General features: G+C 53.3%; 7 protein-coding genes across 7 annotated transcripts; 5 read left to right on the plus strand and 2 right to left on the minus strand.

The window, feature by feature from the left end:
- Positions 1 to 3,185, minus strand: HER10_EVM0007335 (uncharacterized protein). The gene is made up of 2 exons (XM_035476894.1): positions 2,342 to 3,185; positions 1 to 2,275 (listed from the first exon to the last, which is right to left on the minus strand). The coding sequence occupies exons 1-2, from the start codon at positions 2,431 to 2,433 to the stop codon at positions 184 to 186; spliced, it is 2,184 nt and encodes a 727-aa protein (XP_035329596.1). The 5' UTR covers positions 2,434 to 3,185; the 3' UTR covers positions 1 to 183.
- A 1,070-nt stretch (positions 3,186 to 4,255) lies between these two features.
- Positions 4,256 to 6,236, plus strand: HER10_EVM0004214 (HET domain-containing protein; the record flags this gene model as incomplete). The annotated part of the gene is made up of 1 exon (XM_035473866.1): positions 4,256 to 6,236. The coding sequence occupies exon 1, from the start codon at positions 4,332 to 4,334 to the stop codon at positions 6,234 to 6,236; it is 1,905 nt and encodes a 634-aa protein (XP_035329194.1). The 5' UTR covers positions 4,256 to 4,331.
- Positions 6,237 to 7,111: 875 nt separating this feature from the next.
- On the plus strand, positions 7,112 to 9,010 carry HER10_EVM0010703 (HET domain-containing protein; the record flags this gene model as incomplete). Its single annotated transcript, XM_035480155.1, has 1 exon — positions 7,112 to 9,010. One exon carries the CDS (start codon positions 7,112 to 7,114, stop codon positions 9,008 to 9,010), a length of 1,899 nt encoding a protein of 632 aa, XP_035330020.1.
- Positions 9,011 to 9,622: 612 nt separating this feature from the next.
- HER10_EVM0008220 (acetylornithine aminotransferase) lies at positions 9,623 to 11,383 on the plus strand. Its single transcript, XM_035477751.1, has 3 exons — positions 9,623 to 9,819; positions 9,892 to 10,128; positions 10,202 to 11,383. Exons 1-3 carry the CDS (start codon positions 9,685 to 9,687, stop codon positions 11,228 to 11,230), a joined length of 1,401 nt encoding a protein of 466 aa, XP_035329715.1. The 5' UTR covers positions 9,623 to 9,684; the 3' UTR covers positions 11,231 to 11,383.
- Positions 11,384 to 12,009: 626 nt separating this feature from the next.
- HER10_EVM0007621 (uncharacterized protein) lies at positions 12,010 to 12,504 on the plus strand (the record flags this gene model as incomplete). The annotated part of the gene is made up of 1 exon (XM_035477173.1): positions 12,010 to 12,504. One exon carries the CDS (start codon positions 12,010 to 12,012, stop codon positions 12,502 to 12,504), a length of 495 nt encoding a protein of 164 aa, XP_035329631.1.
- A 997-nt stretch (positions 12,505 to 13,501) lies between these two features.
- On the plus strand, positions 13,502 to 15,821 carry HER10_EVM0000872 (cutinase). The gene is made up of 2 exons (XM_035470639.1): positions 13,502 to 15,411; positions 15,488 to 15,821. Exons 1-2 carry the CDS (start codon positions 14,940 to 14,942, stop codon positions 15,673 to 15,675), a joined length of 660 nt encoding a protein of 219 aa, XP_035328800.1. The 5' UTR covers positions 13,502 to 14,939; the 3' UTR covers positions 15,676 to 15,821.
- Positions 15,822 to 16,773: 952 nt separating this feature from the next.
- HER10_EVM0008502 (uncharacterized protein) lies at positions 16,774 to 17,481 on the minus strand (the record flags this gene model as incomplete). The annotated part of the gene is made up of 1 exon (XM_035478020.1): positions 16,774 to 17,481. The coding sequence occupies one exon, from the start codon at positions 17,479 to 17,481 to the stop codon at positions 16,774 to 16,776; it is 708 nt and encodes a 235-aa protein (XP_035329745.1).
- Positions 17,482 to 17,986: the final 505 nt, after the last annotated feature.

Raw genomic sequence — 17,986 nt, forward strand, 5'->3', positions numbered from 1 at the left:
CTATAAAACTTGGTGCTACCCGACGTATGTGTACAGCTTCGTTGGCGAATCCAATCTACAAAACATCTATAGCCGCCCAGCGAAAGAACTGATTCCCATAAGAGGCTACCCCCGTGATTCGAATTCGTGATAGATACTGTGCGCCTCCATCGTACAAGAATACTTTCAGGTCGTTTACCCGCTTCATTCCTGTCCCCTCCCGACGCCAGTCAACCCCCCTGCAAGACCCTGCATTCTCCTCCCCAATAAGTCATCTGTACTTTTCAGCTTCACGAGGCTCGCGCTCGCGCCCGCACTCTTACTCGCGCCCCGTGCGCGGCCATTCTTCTTCTTGCCGCCCGCATCGGGTACAATGGACTCGCTCTCGTCCATGGCCTGCGGCTCCTTGGTCAGGGTATTCTTACGGTTCGCCCTCGTCATGCTTATCTCTAATGGCCTGTCCTCGTCTCCGCTCGACTCGACGCGGTTGTGGTGCCGGCCTTCGCTGTTGCCGTTGGTTATCGGCCCGCCGCCGACACGTCTGCGACCGCGACTCTCTCGCTCCCGCACGGCGTCGGCGGAGGCAAAGATCTCTGTGATCCATTCCGCTGACCTCTCAAAGTGCTTCCATGCTGGTGGGTACACGGTCGGGAACTGAAGGAAACCGTGGGAGATGCCGGGGATCAGCATCACCTCGGCAACGTCCTTGGGATTGAAGACGGGCTCGAGTCCATCGCCGAGGTCGGAGCGCTCGGATTGGGCCTGGTCGAACATGGACTCCTTCACCTTGCGTAGGCGGGCTGAGAAGATGACGGTGTCGTCAACCAAAGGGTCTCGCTCGCCGGTCAGAAAGTAGACCTTGGGGAAGCGCGCGAGGAGCGAGTCGGGGGTAAGGACGGGAGAGAGGAGGTAGTCCTTGCTAAAGTCGGGTCGGTTGTGGGGACCGATGTAGAGAATGATCATGGCGCGCATCATCTCGGGCGTGAGCACGCGATCGTTGAAGTATGAGATCATGGACGACATGGCGAGGCGGGTTCGAAGTGGCTCGGAGTGATGGGATGCGCTCTGCTGACGCTTGATATCCGGGGCAGAGGATCCCGCGTTGGACATACTTTGTGGACCGCCATGCGAAAACTCGGGATGGGGACTAGCGAGGGCTTGTTGTGAGGCGATCTGGACCTCCTTGGCCGTCAGCTCCGTCGACTGCTTGTTAGAGTCCTCCTCGTCATCACTGTGATGAGGTGTGCCGACGAGGTCGTTGTACTGCATGCTCTTTCGCCTGATGATCGACTTGTTCGTGCTTCTCAGCCTCCTGTCCTTCATCAATGACATCTGCTCGTCCGACATCCAGTTGCCGATGTTCATATCGAGGGCTGGATAGAACAAGACCAATCCGTCGGGCAATGGCAGATCTCCTGTGCTCGAGTAGCGACGCATCGGCACTGATGTTCTCTCGACAATCATGAGAGTCGTTGCCGTGGCCAAGTTACCGCCAGCGCTGTCACCTGTAAGCACAATTCGGGGTGTCTCTCTTCCAGACATGCCGATGCATCTTCCCTTGCTGCGAATAAGTGTCGTGTAGACGTCGAAGCACTCGTTCAGGGCAAATGGGTACGGGAATTCGGGAGCTTTTTTGTAATCCAAGCTAAGAACTGGCATGCCAGTCTTGGACGCCCATGCGAATAGCTTATCATCGTTGCACCGAGGGTCCATGGCGACAAATCCACCACCAGGGATATCCAGAATGATTCTGCTGTGTCGCACGAGGTCCGTCAATGGGCCATCAAAGTAGAGCCAGGCCGATACAGGCTCCTTATAATCACTCCCAGAAGGTCGGGGAATGCGGATTGCACGCGGGGGCCAGCGGGAGAAGCGAGGCCTCATGAGGCCCTGGAAGAATTTCAGGTACGGCGTCGTTCCTTTGTCCCAGGACACGCGCAGATGCTCGACTGTCAACATGCCGCGCACCTTGCGCACCTTTTCATCGGCCTTCTCGGCGGCAAACATGTAGAATACGGAGAAGACGATGCTGGCCAGGTCGCGAAGCCACTTTGCGCGGATCTTCATGGCGGTCCAAAAACCAGCATCCAGAGCAGTCAAGATCCATGTTGCGCGGAAGTAGGTGGCGTCGTACATGTTGGACATGGGTTCGGGACTCGCGAGGCCGACCAGAGTGCTAAAGTGTCGGGCAGCGTAGAGGTAGATCATGGTGACCACGACGGTCTGCCATGTCGTGAGGCGTTTCGTCGTGAGCTTGGAGAAGAAGCGGATGACGGGAGGGCCGTGGGGGTGTCCTCTGTGAAGAATCACATCAGCTCCTATCACGACAGTGTTGCACAAGATTCAAGACGACGTGTGTTACCTAAAGATGTATGCCGACCAGAAAGCCAGCACCGCCAGGACCTGAAGGCGGCGCGACTTGACCGACGGCCGTCCCAGGACGTGGTCTATCATGGCGACTGGTGTATGCTATGATGAACACCAGAGCAGTAGACGAAGTAGGAGAAAGAAGGAGCAGTAGGTTGCAGATTCCGTCGCAAGGTCATAGGAATCTGGGCACCAAGGACAGCCGGAGGCGCGGCTGACCAAGCGAGCAGCGCGAGACCACGAGGTTGTGGCTGGGGTGTACAATGGATGGCGTTGAAGTCGTCGACGGGACGGCGCAGCGCGAGTAATGTGATGGCTCCAGGGCTAAAAGGCCATGGCAATGCGTCCCAGGCACCTCAGAGAAGCGCTTGGCGAGCAGGGCGGGCGAAAAGGTGCAGCGACGGACGGCTCAACACCACGGACCGCCACCCGAAGTTGGACTTGGTTCGAAATAGAAGGCCGGAGAGGTTCCGGCTGTTTTGGATCGTACACGTTTGGGGAATGGTTGTACGTGGTGGTACGAGGAGCTAGAAGCCGAAGATGATGGACAGCCGAGTGCCTGGAATGAATGACGATATGTTTCGCGAAGGATATGGCGGAGAGGAGTAGTTGAGAGTCGAGCAAGAGCTGTCAAAGAAGACTACGATGGGAAGAGGAGCGGTAGCAGCGGCAGCAGCAGCAGCGACAACAACGGCCGACGTTGCTCGTGAAAGAGGGTCCTCGACCAGGGTACCGGCGGCACATGTTTCAATGTGAAAGCGGTCGAGTGAGTGTGTACGGAGTACTCTGTGTGTGTCTCTCCGCGTGGGCTCGGTTCAATTGCTGGCTTCTGAGGTGAGATGGTGACGTTTGTTTGGGTTTGGGGGGCAAGGGCAGCTGACATGTGAAGAGGCCCAAACCCACCTGCAGTGTGGGTTTGGCCTGGGTGCTCGAGTCAACCCGCACGGGGTAGTACGGAGTACCTACCTACCTAGAGCTGTAGCCTGTACTCCGTACGCAGCAAGTACGGAGAACCTTGGAGGAGGAGCACGCGGGCAACTGCGGCCTCCGCCACTAGTCCCCTTCGAGATCCACCCCGGATCCGACACCGAGGATGTCCAATCACGCAACGCCGGCTGGCTCTTCTAGCGCTGTTCCCTTGCCGGTTTCACTGCTGGCAGCTGCTGAACCGCTGTCCAACTCCACTGAAGATTGTTACCTACCTTATCATGCACTTGTAGTGCAAACCAGAAGGGTTACCTAAGCATCAAGGTACACCCGCCTGACCCGCCTATCCCCGGATTCGGGAGACTTTCTTCAGGAACGCATTCGACGTCCACATGACGGTCACGAGCACCCAGAATACCGATGCAATCCGGCGTTGTGGATAACGCCGGCACCCGACATGTCAACATCAACTTCGAATTTCCGATTGTGTGTACTACGACACTCCGGTCCGAAAGAACGTCTACCCTTGGCTTCTTGCTATCCATATGACAGCAGTATGCCCCACTCGCCTACGATAACCTTCACAAACCCCTACTGCTCTCCGGCAAGGGTTCCCTTCAGAATGCCGCCTTAAGGCTGCCGCCGCACTTCAGGAAGAGACACGATCGGGGACGCTGCATTCAATTCTTCTTTGATGCGGCAATCCCGAATCAGCTCATTGGGCAAATTACTAAGACCGGCTCCGCCAGATTGGCCGCGAGCACATGTAATTGGTCAAATCCTCATGCAAGGGAACGACAGCCATATGCTGTTTAGTAGGGCAGATTCAATGGAGCAGCTCAACACACGGCATTGGGTGGGTTTGCTTACAGCCCAATAAGACTGCCCCTCACTCAGCCTGATTGTTCAGAGCAGGTAGATAAAGACACAAAAGCTTACGACAAGCATAATGTCAGAGCAGCTCCCTTTCAAATGAATGCTTGTCAGTCTGCTTCATCTGTTTAGCTACGCCACGAGAGATTGCTGGAAAGTTGAAAACACTGATCATTCTATACATCATGGACCTATTCCAGTACAAACCACTAGACCTCACGGAAAAGTCCTTTCGGCTACTCATGCTTCATCCTGGATCCACCGGCGAGATATCCTGTGATATCTTTGAAGCAAGTCTGGACTCCGAAGGCATTATCCCCTATGAAGCCTTATCGTATGCCTGGGGCAGCATTGATCTCTCGGCCTCCATCATCGCCAACGGCAAGACCCTCCGCATCACGAATAACCTGTTCACTGCTTTGACTTACCTCCGAGACGACCATGTCAGCAAGGTCATGTGGATCGACGCTGTCTGTATCGACCAAAGCAACGTCGCTGAGCGAGGTCACCAGGTCGGACAGATGGCTGGCATCTACAGAGGCGCTGAACAGGTCATCGTATGGCTTGGCCCGCCCACACATGCGACGAACCTCTTGCTGGGATGCCTCAAAGAACTACACAAAAGCTGGGCCCGTCAGAAAAGCCGAAACAATCTTGACCAGGCACAAGAGCAATGGACAAAGATACGGCAAAACTCGGGACTTGACCAGGCTGTCCTCATCAATCTACAACGGAGGGGACTTGTTTCACTCCTCGAGGAGACTTGGTTCACGAGGATATGGGTTCTACAGGAAGTTTCAAATGCACGAGCAGCTTCGATCTATAGTGGCAGACGGTCCGTTCAGGCTTACATGCTCAATATCGCTGCGAAGCTCGTCGGTGTCGTCCCCAACGCCGGATGCCAAGCTGTTCTGGACCTTCTTCCGAACTCCTTTACTCAGAGATCCCCAAGAAAGGACGTTCTCCTTACTTTATTGCAAAAGTTTCAAAGCAGCAAGGCGAGCGACCCTCGGGACATGGTATACGCCCTATTAGCAATAGCGTCCGACGTATCGCAGAACGACTCGGGATCACTGCTATCGCCAGACTACTTCAAAACTGAGGAGCATCTGGTGCAAGACCTCAAGATATACCTGTTCCTTGATGCGCGATATTGCATCTTTATTCCCGAGCGAACCATGGAATCCTTTCTCGAAGCGCTGCCTGGATCAATAGCGGCGATACTCCAAAGCGTTGTGGTGACGGGGGTCACGAGCCACGTCCTCACGCTTCTTGAGAGGGGCCAAAAATTCACCGTCAATAAGGCCGATATTGACGCAATGTGGAGAGAAGAAGGACTGGGAACTACAGAGGTTCTCTCTAATCTAGCTCAAATTGAGCATCAAAACTTCCACTTCAGCCTAGAAGGCGTAGAGGCGTCGTTTCAGTTTTTCGATCTTGCAACTGCGCAAAGTCTTGTGAGCCGTTATGGAGAACGCATACAGATCAATCAGCATCTTGCCACAGCCTTGCTACGGCGAAGAGACGGCAGGGATCAAATCCTCATGTTGCTGATCGAGTGGGATAAGCCTTCTATTCCATTAACGCAAAATGGATTGACCGCTTTAGTGAAGCTTATCGATCCGGCGTCGTTGCAAATGCTTCTCAAGAAACAAACAAAAGTATATCAAATAACGGACAAAGTTCTTGAAGAAGCTTCCCGCAATCGAAATGAGGGCAAGATCATCCCGATACTCCTCGATTCAGTCGGCGATCGAACCGAGTTCGAAATGAGTGGGTTGCTGTGGTTGCTGCGTTTTTTTGACAAGAAGAAATTGATGTTGCTGCTTGTTTCAAATTTCAGTAAAATCAGCATTGCTGCTTTGGGGCTCCCTCCTGATGAGAGTGTCCTCTGGTCTACTGAGTTGGTATCCGGCTTAGGCTCACTTAGCAACTGGAAGAAGATCGAATACATCAGAGAGAGCACGGAATCTCAAGAGACATTGGATGTTGAGGCGATCAGAATGGAGGCGGAATTCATCAACGGTTTGTGTATGAACGCAACTCTCGACCGGTTCAGTTTGTATCCAAATATGCCAAGACACATATGATTTCTATAAATCATGGGATGACGACTGTTATCAAGAAAAGCAAAGAACGAATATCACCAAAACTGTGCGAAACATCTCGATCAAGTCATCGTCAAAATCAAGTGCGCGAGAAACTCGGTTCAAAACCACCGGTAGTTCACTTTAGGTAGCCCGGGATCGGAAGGACATCCACGGCGCCAGAATCACACAATCAACCTAGACACTCACAGGCACCCGCTCTATGACTGTGATATTTTCCCGACTCAGGCCATAAGGCTTGCCAGTTCTGAAGCAACGCAGACAGAGTCAATGTAAATTTCGACAGCGAGATCTCAAGAGAGAGCCAACCACTGTTTTCTATCTAGGATGAAAGCAGATGAACGTTTCGATGGAGTTTTCACTGCCAGCGATCTTCCGTACTCTCAGCCCTAAGCATTGGCTTTTTACACTTTCTGAAAGGTTCACTGTGCTGCCTTTGCCTATAGCAATTCGCGACTGCCAATTCGAGATGGCGCGGGATTCCACTGTGTGGAGGCTTTTATACAATTGGTGAGATTCGCCTGCATGAAGCATGGCCACAATTTGGGCGAGTTAAAAGGCCTGAAAGGCAGATTTACTGGCGAACCATTTCAAAAAGCGACTAAGCCAATGATAATACGTCGCATGCTGTAAGATGGAACCCCCTCTTTTCCCTCAGCCTGATCGCCTTGAAGAGGAGAATCTCAAAGATTACAAGCTTTCTCTTTCTCAGATATCGAAACCTCATTCACTCACACTGATCCTACCGCCTGCTTTCCTTGTCTAGACTCTTTGGGTATTCGAAAGCCACAGACCTTTTTGTCCTTTTATTTTTATTTTCTTTTTCTTTGTTAAAAGCGGGAAAAAAGGCCTTGAGAATGGAGCCATTCCGGTATGAACCCCTTGACCTGGGAATAAGGTCATTTCGACTTCTCATCCTCTACCCCGGAGACGACGAAATCCGATGCGACATCTTCCAAGCAGTTCTCGAGCCAGATGACATAATTCCTTACGAAGCCCTCTCGTACGCATGGGGTGGGATCGACCGCACAGAATCCATCACTGCTAATGGCAAACGGCTACCCGTCACAGAGAGATTATTCACAGCCTTGGTTCATCTTCGCACACAACAAGCAAGGATACTTTGGGTAGATGCCATCTGCATTGATCAAGACAACTTTGCTGAGCGAGGGCATCAGGTGGGACAGATGGCTGGGATATACAGACAAGCAGAGCAGGTCCTCATTTGGTTAGGACCCGGAACACTTGACACAGCACTTCTGATGGAGGACTTGGCGATTCTCCATGAAGTATCAACACAGCAAAGGCGTCGGGATGACACTGATTGGGCAAGAGTCCGGTGGACATGCCTACAGTTAGGCTACTCTGATGCTCGCAAACTTTCGTGGACATGCCTACAGTTAGGCTACTCTGATGCTCGCAAACTTTCCTGCCAGAGCGGATTGCAGCAGCTCTTACAACAAGCCTGGTTCACGAGAGTGTGGGTTATACAAGAAGTATCCTATGCTCGAGCAGCTTCAATTTGCTGCGGGTCTTCGTCGGTCCCGGCTCATATTTTCGTCATTGCCACAGAGCTCATCAACGTCGAGCTTGATGATCAGCGCCAGACTCTCATGGATCTCATGCCGAGCCCATCGAATAAGAGACATGGATCTACGCGGAAAAAGAGCTTACATACTCTGCTACAGAAGTTCCGCGCAAGCCAAGCGACAGACCCCCGCGATATGGTATACGCGCTACTCGGCATCGCCTCTGACGCGCAACAAGACAATGGGCTGCTAGTGCCGGACTATTTCAAGACTGAAGCAATGCTCATCAGAGACCTGGAGTCTTACCTCTTTTTTGGGCGCACGACTCGTCAAAGGAGACATCATACGCACATGCGTTCGTTTCTGAAAGCACTACCAAAATTGACGAACTCCACTTTCCAGGGACTCATAAGTGCCGGCAATCTAGATTCAATCCAGAAGCTGCTTGGTAGAGGACAAAGCTATGAGACAACGGCGATTGACATCTGGAATATCGAGAGCACCAAGCTGATTGAAGATCCTAATAAGAAATTTTGCGACCTTCTTGACTTATCGGCTCCGAATTTCACCATTAGTTCTGCGGGTATCATTGCGACTTTGGATTGGTGCGATGACAAGACAGTTTCTGAAATCATCCGCTACTACGTAGACAGGATGGAGATATCCGCGGAGGTGGCGGATTCTATCCGTGCAAGAAATGATGCTTCACCGGTCATCGACTACGTCACGAAGAACAGACTCGAGATAAAGCCAGCGTCGAAAGCTTTTCACAGACTATTGACTCTCGTGGACCCTCTCCAGATTTCCCGGTTCTTCTTCCTCCCGCCGCGCCGCGAGTGCTGCATCGACCGGGGGTTCGTGGAGGCGTTGCAGATGATTGGTACCCGTGGTAAAGACAACCTGGTGTCTATATTGAATAACTGGGAGCCTGGGGCGGTGCACATTGAAGCAGATGGTCTACTCTCCATACTTGCTTTCTACGACGCCGAGATTGTAGCGCTACTTGGACGCCAACGAATTGCCAGCATCGAGCTGGTATGGGTCGACATGAAATTGACAGTTCAAATAGCCAAGAAGCTTGCATACGAGTATATGGTGCTATCACAAGACGTTTTGCCCATCATTCGGGAGAGGTTGCAGTTCAGAGGGAGTGTCGTTCTGAGCGTGATTGAGCGTGGCAATAACAGAATAGAAAGTAACTCTATCGAGTGGGAAGAGTTTCCATGAGTAATCTCATGGCTGGGAATTTCTTGAAGGTTCCGCCGTGGCAACCATGACGTTTCTTAAGCCATGGAATTTCCGCAATTCAAATTGTTAGTCGCGTTATCTGATCTGCTTCTCTAATTACTTCTTCTTGAATGCTTGGTTTTCTCACATTAGGTACCTTGGCAGCGTTGAGGCTCGGATACTAGGCAGTTTACTCTTCTGGACACTCCTCAAATCTAGCAAGGTAATTGAGGAAGCAGCCGCCCAATCCCTCAATGAAATGGCAAGTTAGCAATGAGAGACTTTCATAGCTCATTCTTGCTCAGTGTTAAGGACGTAGAGACTACACATGCCATTGAATTGATGCTCAGCAGCATGTTAAAGGTAAGGTAGCAGAAGCTCTGACGAGCCCTCACACTGTTTCAAGACCACATCGGCAGTTCGTCCGAGCCCGACCGAGATCGGAGGGATATCCCCGGGCCACAGCGCACGTAACACCGGGAAAGAGTGGATCTGCCCCTCCAAACGGTGCAAAAAGTGGGAAAATGCGCGCCTTATCGATAACATGTTTGACGAGTCACCTCTGTGCATGCATGCGCGAACGGCCCAAATTTTAATCGACGACTTCTCTTCAACACCATTCTCTTTTGCCAGTCTTTTACCGCAGAGCCCTGTTTGTTCTTCAAGATACCATAATGGCGTTCCGTGCTCCTCTGCGACTTCAATTGGCAAAGTGCCAGCCTCGTCTGGCCGTCGCCCCGCGCATCAACTCCCGCGCTCTCTCTTCTGCGGCTGCGGCCGCCACGAGCGACGTCAAGAGCAACTTCGGCGTAGGTGACCCCATGAAGTCACGAGCTGTTTGAGTGACTCACCACCAGACTGACACTGACAATGAGTAAAAGCAGTCATCAGTACCCAACCCCGATCCGACCGAAGACTCCCCGAGCGCCGCTCTCGTCCGCGAACATGCGCCCTACATGGTCGCCACATACGCCCGCCCGCCTCCCGTCTTCGTACAAGGCCAAGGTTCTCTCCTGTGGGACGTCGAGGGCAGGAAATACCTCGACTTCACAGCTGGTATCGCCGTCAATGCCTTGGGACACTGCGATCCTGAGCTGACCCAGATTCTGACCGAGCAGGTGGGTAACTCCGAGCCGCCGTGAGTCATTTTAATACCAGATGCGCTGACAGTACATGGTCGGAACCTTACAGGGTAGCACGCTCATGCACGCCTCGAACCTCTACTACAACCCCTGGACCGGCGCCCTCTCCAAACTGCTGATCGAGAAGACCCGCGAGGCCGGTGCCATGCACGACGCCAACTCGGTCTTCGTCTGCAACTCCGGCTCCGAGGCCAACGAGGCCGCCATCAAGTTCGCCAGGAAGGCCGCCAAGGTCAGCCAGCCCTCTGGTGATAAGTACGAGGTCGTCTCCTTCAACAATGCCTTCCACGGCCGCACCATGGGCAGCTTGTCCGCCACCCACAACCCCAAGTACCAGGAGCCCTTTGCGCCCATGCTGCCCGGCTTCAAGCTCGGCGCCTTCAACGACGTCGCTGCCATCAACGAGACCATCACCGAGAAGACCTGCGGTGTCATCGTCGAGCCCATCCAGGGCGAGGGCGGCGTCACGCCCGCGACGGACGAGTTCTTGATCGCCCTGGCGAAGCGCTGCCGCGAGGTCGGCGCCGTCCTCATCTACGATGAGATCCAGTGCGGCCTCTCCCGCACCGGCACCTTCTGGGCCCACACCCACCTGCCCAAGGAGGCCCACCCGGACATCATCACCACCGCCAAGGCCCTCGGCAACGGCTTCCCCATCGGCGCCACCATCGTCAACAGCAACGTCTCGGAGAAGATCAAGGTCGGCGACCACGGCACCACCTTTGGCGGCAACCCCCTCGCCTGCCGCCTGGCCCACAACATCGTCTCCCGCCTCGCCGACCCCGGTCTGCAAAAGGCCGTCGCCGCCAAGGCCGAGATCTTCAAGACTCGCTTCGATGCCCTGCGCGAGCGTTTCCCCGACTTGATCAAGGAGGTTCGCGGCCGCGGTCTCATCCTCGGTCTCCAGCTTACCCAGGACCCGACGCCTATCGTCAAGGCCGCCCGCGAGCGCGGTCTGCTCATCATCACTGCCGGCACCAACACTCTGCGTTTCGTGCCGCCATTGACCATCACCGAGGAGGAGATCCAGCAGGGTTTGGATATCGTTGAGGAGGCCATCTCCGTCACCCGCTCATGAGAGCGTGATGACTCACCACCCCGCAACTTCATGTGATGAAAGGATGTTTCGATCCATGTAATTAATTTTCGTTTGGCGCCGGCGTTTAAAACCTGACGACACTTAGACCTAGATCCCAAGCAACGTAAAGCAGCGAAGCGTTGTCGTTCTGAGGATGTAGTTGCTTGAAGGCTTGCCATTTTGAGAGATGGGCTTGCCGAAAGCTTGGATTTGTTCAATGAAAATGAATGTAACTTCAAACCAAAGTATGCCACAGGAGGGTGTCGCTGTCCTCCCCGATCGCCTTCTTCGCCCCCAATGTTGATGATGGATCCAGACGCATCTTAGGGCCTGCTTCTAGATAAAGTACATTTCATCATCTTCCAGCCGCACCTTCCTCGCTCGAGGGTTCAAGTGCCGCTAATGAAGGGGGAGGCGCAAGAGAGCATGCCTTCCCTCGCGAGGTCTTCACAACCGCTTTTCTCGCAGTATAAGATCCTCTCGATGTTCCAATCCTCTCTGCTTTTCTTTCCCCTCAACAACCCAAGGTCCTGGACACTCAAGAGCCTTCTCATTGCGTAGGTTTCTCGATACTGGGTCCCATTATTCAACTTTCGCCAGACCAACAAGACTTTTACTGGAGGCTAAGTATCATCCACCCCTTCTGGCACTCCAGTCCCTACAAGTTTGCCACGCCATAGATACTTCGCGGCTCTGGCCTATCCATACTCACACCTGTCAACTGTAAGAGACAGTCGCCTTTGAGAGATATCTAGCCAAAATACTAACGCATTCGAAAGATGGGCGAGATATTCGAGATAGAGGACCTTGAGCGATGGCTTCAAGAGATCAGAGGGCAGTCAAGCGATCGGCCTTGCCGTCTTGTGCAGGAGAGCTTGGCCAAGAGACTCATCGCCGCTCTGTACGAAGGCAACTTCGACGTGATGAAAGAGCTCTGCGCTCCCGACGTCATGCTACTCGCGGATCTAAAAGGGCCTGGTCAGATTTTCTACGGCCCGTCAGAGATCGACGATTACCGCTATGACAACCCTGGCTATGTCCGCGAAAAGATGGCCATTGTCGATCGCCTTCGTGTTACGACCGCAGTTGAGTTCTTTTCGAAGAGAGCACATGGCAAGGCCTTCAAGCAACGCAGACTTATTATCTTGGACATGAACAACGATCACAAGGTCATTCGTATCGAGATGAGACCCGTTGGTCCTAAGGAGTCAGTCGATCCGGATGCGCCGATTCCGCAAGGTGGTCCAAGTTTCTCAGTTGACAACTCTCTTTGACGACCACCACTCCAAGTAACCAGGAGGCAAATCAGGGATAGAAGGCGTAGAGAAGAGAAATTATTGACAACGCGATGGAATGGGACCATAGTTGAAGGGATCGAGACATAGGAAGATGGAATCTCAGGGCAGATTGGTTCCCAACGATAATATCACGCAGTTTTGAGAAGTTTCAAACTACTTTTGCCATTTACAGTCTCGTATCCCCAATTGACCCAAATGTAAGAATGAAGCTTATATCCAGTTGTATGGTGGTCATATCTCTCTCGCTGGAAATGGCCACCGACACTGTTTGGATCGTGCTGGATTGAGACTCCAGGAGGCCATCTTGGTTCCTTAAGACCTTATATCCGATTGTGGAAGGTTTTTCGTCAGCCTTTTCTTGTTATGGGCATGTCAACCTGTGGTAATGCAGTGGTTTCGATGTGATCTAGTCGTGGTTAATGGCTCTTGATATTTACGGCCAGGCCAGGCCTGACGAAAGTGGTCACATTTCTTTCCGAGCATCTTATCTCGCACAATGAGCACACCGAGCAAAGACTAAAATTTAGATTCAGGATACATACTCGCCCCGGGACCAACCGCAGTTCCTGGACATCTTACCTTACTTCATATCTCGGTGGACGGCAGGAACAGCGTAAGTTCCACGTCGAACCTCGGAAGGTGGAGATCAACCTTGAAAGATGGGTCCCGGCTAAATTCCCCTCCCGTGAGGCGGGCCCGATCTTGCCGGATGTTCCTGCGTTGGCGCATCCCCCACGTTTTGCCCCTCCTTCCCTCACTCACCTCACGCTCCCGAGGCAGGTACATAGCTGCCAAAGCCGTTGGACTTCGGTGTGAACGAAGCTCTTCTCGGTGACCTCTCTTGGCTGCCCAAGAACTCTCCGTCTCCATCATGCTTTTTCAATTCAAGTCAACGACAATCGGCAGCGCCCGTTCACGCCTCAGAGGACCTGCGCATGTTAAGTCATCAAGAACCGTGAAGCGGGGCTTCCTCGATAGCCTCCAACTTACATGCTCGAACGAGCCTAGTTGAAGTCCCAATCGATGACTATCGTGGACAGTCATTACTCGGTCACGACTAATCATCTTGCCGAAATCGCCCCGTTGCGTTGATGATGTGCCACCACACTGCCGAGAGTGATGCCGTGTCGTTGGGTCATCTCACCGCATCTTCCCCGAACCCAAGTCCGGATCTTCGTCCAGTGCCTCTTCCAGTCGAGGGAGAGCATGATAAGACCAGCGAAAGAAAAAGTCGAGACGATCTTGGCAAAAGGGCCAGACGGCCAAACGGAAGGCCATCGAAATCCGACGGTTCACCTGTCTCCCAACGCCAGTCTTACCTAAACGCACGTCAGCGGTCACCCTCGCCCTTGGTATCGATGCCACCTTTCCAGCCCTCCCTTTCCTTCTCTCAGGGAGGGATGATTCGCAACTTGACTGGAGCAAGACTGGGTCAAGACGACAAAAAACGGCGGAAGAACATGGGACCAGAACAAAGCGCTGTCAGAGACCTGCCATCTACTACAGCCAAGCTCAACGGATACTTCCACTTCAGTCTACCACAGCGAGTTTTCCATCCCGCCATTCGCCCTGTCCAGCCCCACCAAACCACACCAAACGTCAGTCGGTACATTATGAAAAAGCTTGGGAGACCGTCGGTGTCCTCCCCTTCCGCTGGTGTTGCGCACAGCCCACCCTGTTGTTTCGAAACTCGTCCCCTCCCTCCCCCACGGGCAACAAGAGATCGGACCCAGCTTCACTCTTGAATCAGACTGTAGCCAATCGCAACCGGCCCGTACTACGATAATCCGCGCCGTTATAGGATTTTGTCTGCCCCGTCAAGTCGTCAACAGCACTTTTCAGCCCGCCCAGGCTGCGGGAAGGAAGTTTGGAACGCAAGGCACGCACACCAAGCTTTCAAGGGGTCCACCTGTTTGGCTCAGCTCAGCTTGGCGGACTACTCCTGACCATCTTCATCATCTGCCGGTACCAGCGTACCAGCCTGCGATTTCTGAAGAATCAGCAGAGTCCGTCCCTGGCTCCCCCGTCTAGTGTCGGGATCAAGTCGATCCCACGTGAGGTCCCTGCCTCTGATCCGCCCTCTTTACCCCATTGGGATGAGGTTGCGGTACATGAAGCCGTTGTGCTGCAGGAACGTCCAACACGGAATAGGCGAGGGAAAGAAGCTTAATGTCGCCTCCGTCTCACCGGCCGGCTGGGCGATTCGGGAGTAGAAACAAGGAAGATCTCACACCACGTCCGCTATAAGAGTGCAATGGTCGCCAGTTATCCCTCCCATCTCATGTGACGACGACCAAGAACCTTGAATAGTTGTTGATCCAACTTTCACCTAGCATCGGATAATTCATATTCACTCCTTAGTAATAACTTGCCAACTACAAGAATCAGTCCTTACAATACCAGCACACAAAATGCACAGCTCAACAGCAGCCTTCCTCCTCGCCCTGCTGGGCACGGCGAGTTCCTCCCCTCTCACGATTCAGCCCCGCCAGGCCGACTTCTCAGGGAATCAGCAAGATGGTCTCGCCGCAGGGTGCCAGTCCATGATCGTCATCTTTGCCCGCGGCACCACCGAGGGAGGCAACGTTGGAACCATTGCCGGCCCGCCCTTCTTCCAGTCCCTTGCTACTCAGGTCGGCGGCAGCCTTGCCGTCCAGGGTGTCGAGTATCCCGCCGATATCCCCGGTTTCTTGGCCGGAGGTGACGCCAACGGATCCCAAATGATGGCCACTCTTACTGAGCAAGCCATCACCAACTGCCCCAACTCGGCCGTCATCATGTCTGGATACTCCCAGGGTGGACAGCTCGTCCACAACGGTGCTGCAATGATGCAGCCTGATATGGTGGCCAAGGTTGCAGGTGCCGTCATCTTCGGTGACCCGCGTAAGTTATTTTCCATCAAGCCTTCTCACGGGGTTCATGATTTCTTGAGTTCAATGCTAACGTACCTTCTTCACAGTCAACGGACAAGCTGTCCAGGGCGTTGATGCCGCCAAGACCAAGGTCATTTGCCACAACGGCGACAACATCTGCGAGGGCGGCAACCAAATTCGCCGCGCTCACTTGACGTACGGCAACGACGCTGATGAGGCCGCCACCTTTGCCGCCTCGATGATGCCGGCTACCGCGGCCCCTGCTGCGGCTTAAGAGGGACCCCGGCAGCCTTCTCAGAGTTGACCTCGAAGGCTTTTTCTTTTTTCTACCCACACTCTCGTTGTATATACATATCGTAAATACTTTTTTGTGTGCACAAAAGCCCAAGCCAAACAGGTTGCACTCACTTATCTACCTACATAGTACCTATTGTCTTTTGTGGAAATTTGTAATGTGGAGAGCAGGAGAGGAGTGTGTTCCTCGTCTCAGGAGCGAGGTGTTGGGGGTGGTTGTGATCATCATTGGCATAGCTTAGCATTTGCGCAGCCCTAGTAGTATACAATCTAGACCAATGTATCGTGTAATCAGACCTTATAGGCGATTAAGTGAAGGCGGCGGACATCGCCAAATATAGGCCCAACATTGCATGCAGGTGTCGGCTCCCGTCGCAGAGTGCCTGGGTGCTTCTTGGCCTGTTTCAGCGCCACGTCTGATTACAACCAGAATATTCATGCTCGGTGGCCGGGTGAGCAACACGACGACCCTTTGAGAAGTTCGGCAGTGCTCCTATCGATGAGCGAACCTTCCAGGGGATGTTGTTGAGATTGTGGCCTCCCATCTGGCTGTCGGGAATCATTATTGCTTCTTGGTGTCCTTTGTTCTGCCGCTTTTGTCGCAAGGCGTAGTCTTGTTAGTAGCTGATCAGAGATAGATGTATCCACGTGGCAGCGCTTGCGTATTTGACCTGAGGGGGGGGGGGGGGTATTTTTCTTCCATCCTTCTGCACCCGACTCATTGAGCGTGGTAGGATACGCGTCTCACTTACTATGGTGAGACTTGGTCTGCTGCTGCTATCCTGATGAGAGGGTTTGAAGACGTGGCCAAGCTGGTAAGAGCAAGAAGACCAAGATGTCTATGGCCGTCTTCGCCCGTTACTGAAAGCATTCATCTCGACTTCGGCTGGTGACGAGAACATATCCAAGTAGCATCCCGCAATACACCCTTCCCACCACCTACAAGCCTATCCCAAAAACCTCTCTCCGCCCCAAATCTCGCGTTCAACCAGACTCCCCATCTATCCTGGCCTCACGCATATAACCTCTCTTCCACCTCTATCCTGACCCCAAGCATACAACCTCTCTCCCATCAACCTCACCTCTTCACCGTCACCCTCACAACACATTCCCACCCCTGCCCCCCAACACCCTCCATCCTCTCCTCATCCCAAACCTCGACACTCTCCGCGTACGGCTCCAGCGCGCCGCGGAAATCATCCCAGTCCATTCTTGGGCCGACGTACAGCACCGTCTCAACAACCCCTTTCTCGCTAGAGTTGCTGGAGGCAAAGGCCTCCATGTACTTCCGCACCAGAGCGACTTGCTTCGGGTATACAAACATCCACGCCTTCGCTTCCGCCGCAGTGGAGTCGAGTGCCCATGTCCCTGGGACGGTGCGGTGGTTGCGGTGGTATTTATTTGGGGATGGGGCGATTTCGATGCTGGTTAGGTTGAGCGGCTGAGGGGTAGGTGACTCCTGAGAAGCCTGAGGATCTTCTTGAGTGGTAGGATCATGGGTATCGGCCAGAGAGTCAAGCAGAGCCTCAACTAGCCCCGTTCCGCTCCCGATCGAGAGCGTTAGATCCGGCGCTGGCGGAAGTTGTGCGTGAAGGGCTTTGATGAAGGGGAGGGAGAGGGTCAGGCAGGAATCCGGGTGTCGTTGGGGCTCATTTGTGAGAGTTGGGAGGGGCGCGGGTGTGAATGCTGGTGAAGGCTCTTCATCTTCAAGGAAGTCTTCATATTCTGGATCTTCTGGGTTGACTGGCGAAGAGTCACCGGCAGAATTGTGTTGGGTGGTGGACATGCCTGTTATTTTGATGGCGCGAGTGAAGTATACGCAGGTAGGGCCGGAGGGGGCAGGTACATGGAGCCGGGGCAGGCGAGCTTCGATGAGGTGCATCCGTGCTGCACGTCAGTTGAATCGGCCCCACCGAATCGCGGATCCACCAAACCTTAAGGTATAGGTACCTTGAGGCTAACCCGGATCTTAGTCTGCGGCCCCTTCCGTGATGGGATATAATTACTGCTACGTTCGACCTCATGCATACACAAGCCGTGGGCACCGCGTGTTTTGTATATAAATGTAGTGTGTTGTTTTATTTCCCTTACAAGCGAGATCGCGTCAAAGGCTACTTCGGTAAGGAAAACCATTCTATGTAAAAAAGGAAAAAAAAGTTCACCCCCCGGTGCTGGACTGGGGGCTACATCTCTCGGTGCTCATGCTGGGACATAATTTCTGGTGCTCATACTGGGATTCGAACTCGGGTACACTCGTATGCGCTAAGCCTGTCGTCGAGTAAGGCTGGTTG

The sequence above is a fragment of the Colletotrichum scovillei genome (assembly GCF_011075155.1).
Source record: "Colletotrichum scovillei strain TJNH1 chromosome Unknown Contig00009, whole genome shotgun sequence".
In the NCBI taxonomy this organism is placed as follows: domain Eukaryota; kingdom Fungi; phylum Ascomycota; class Sordariomycetes; order Glomerellales; family Glomerellaceae; genus Colletotrichum; species Colletotrichum scovillei.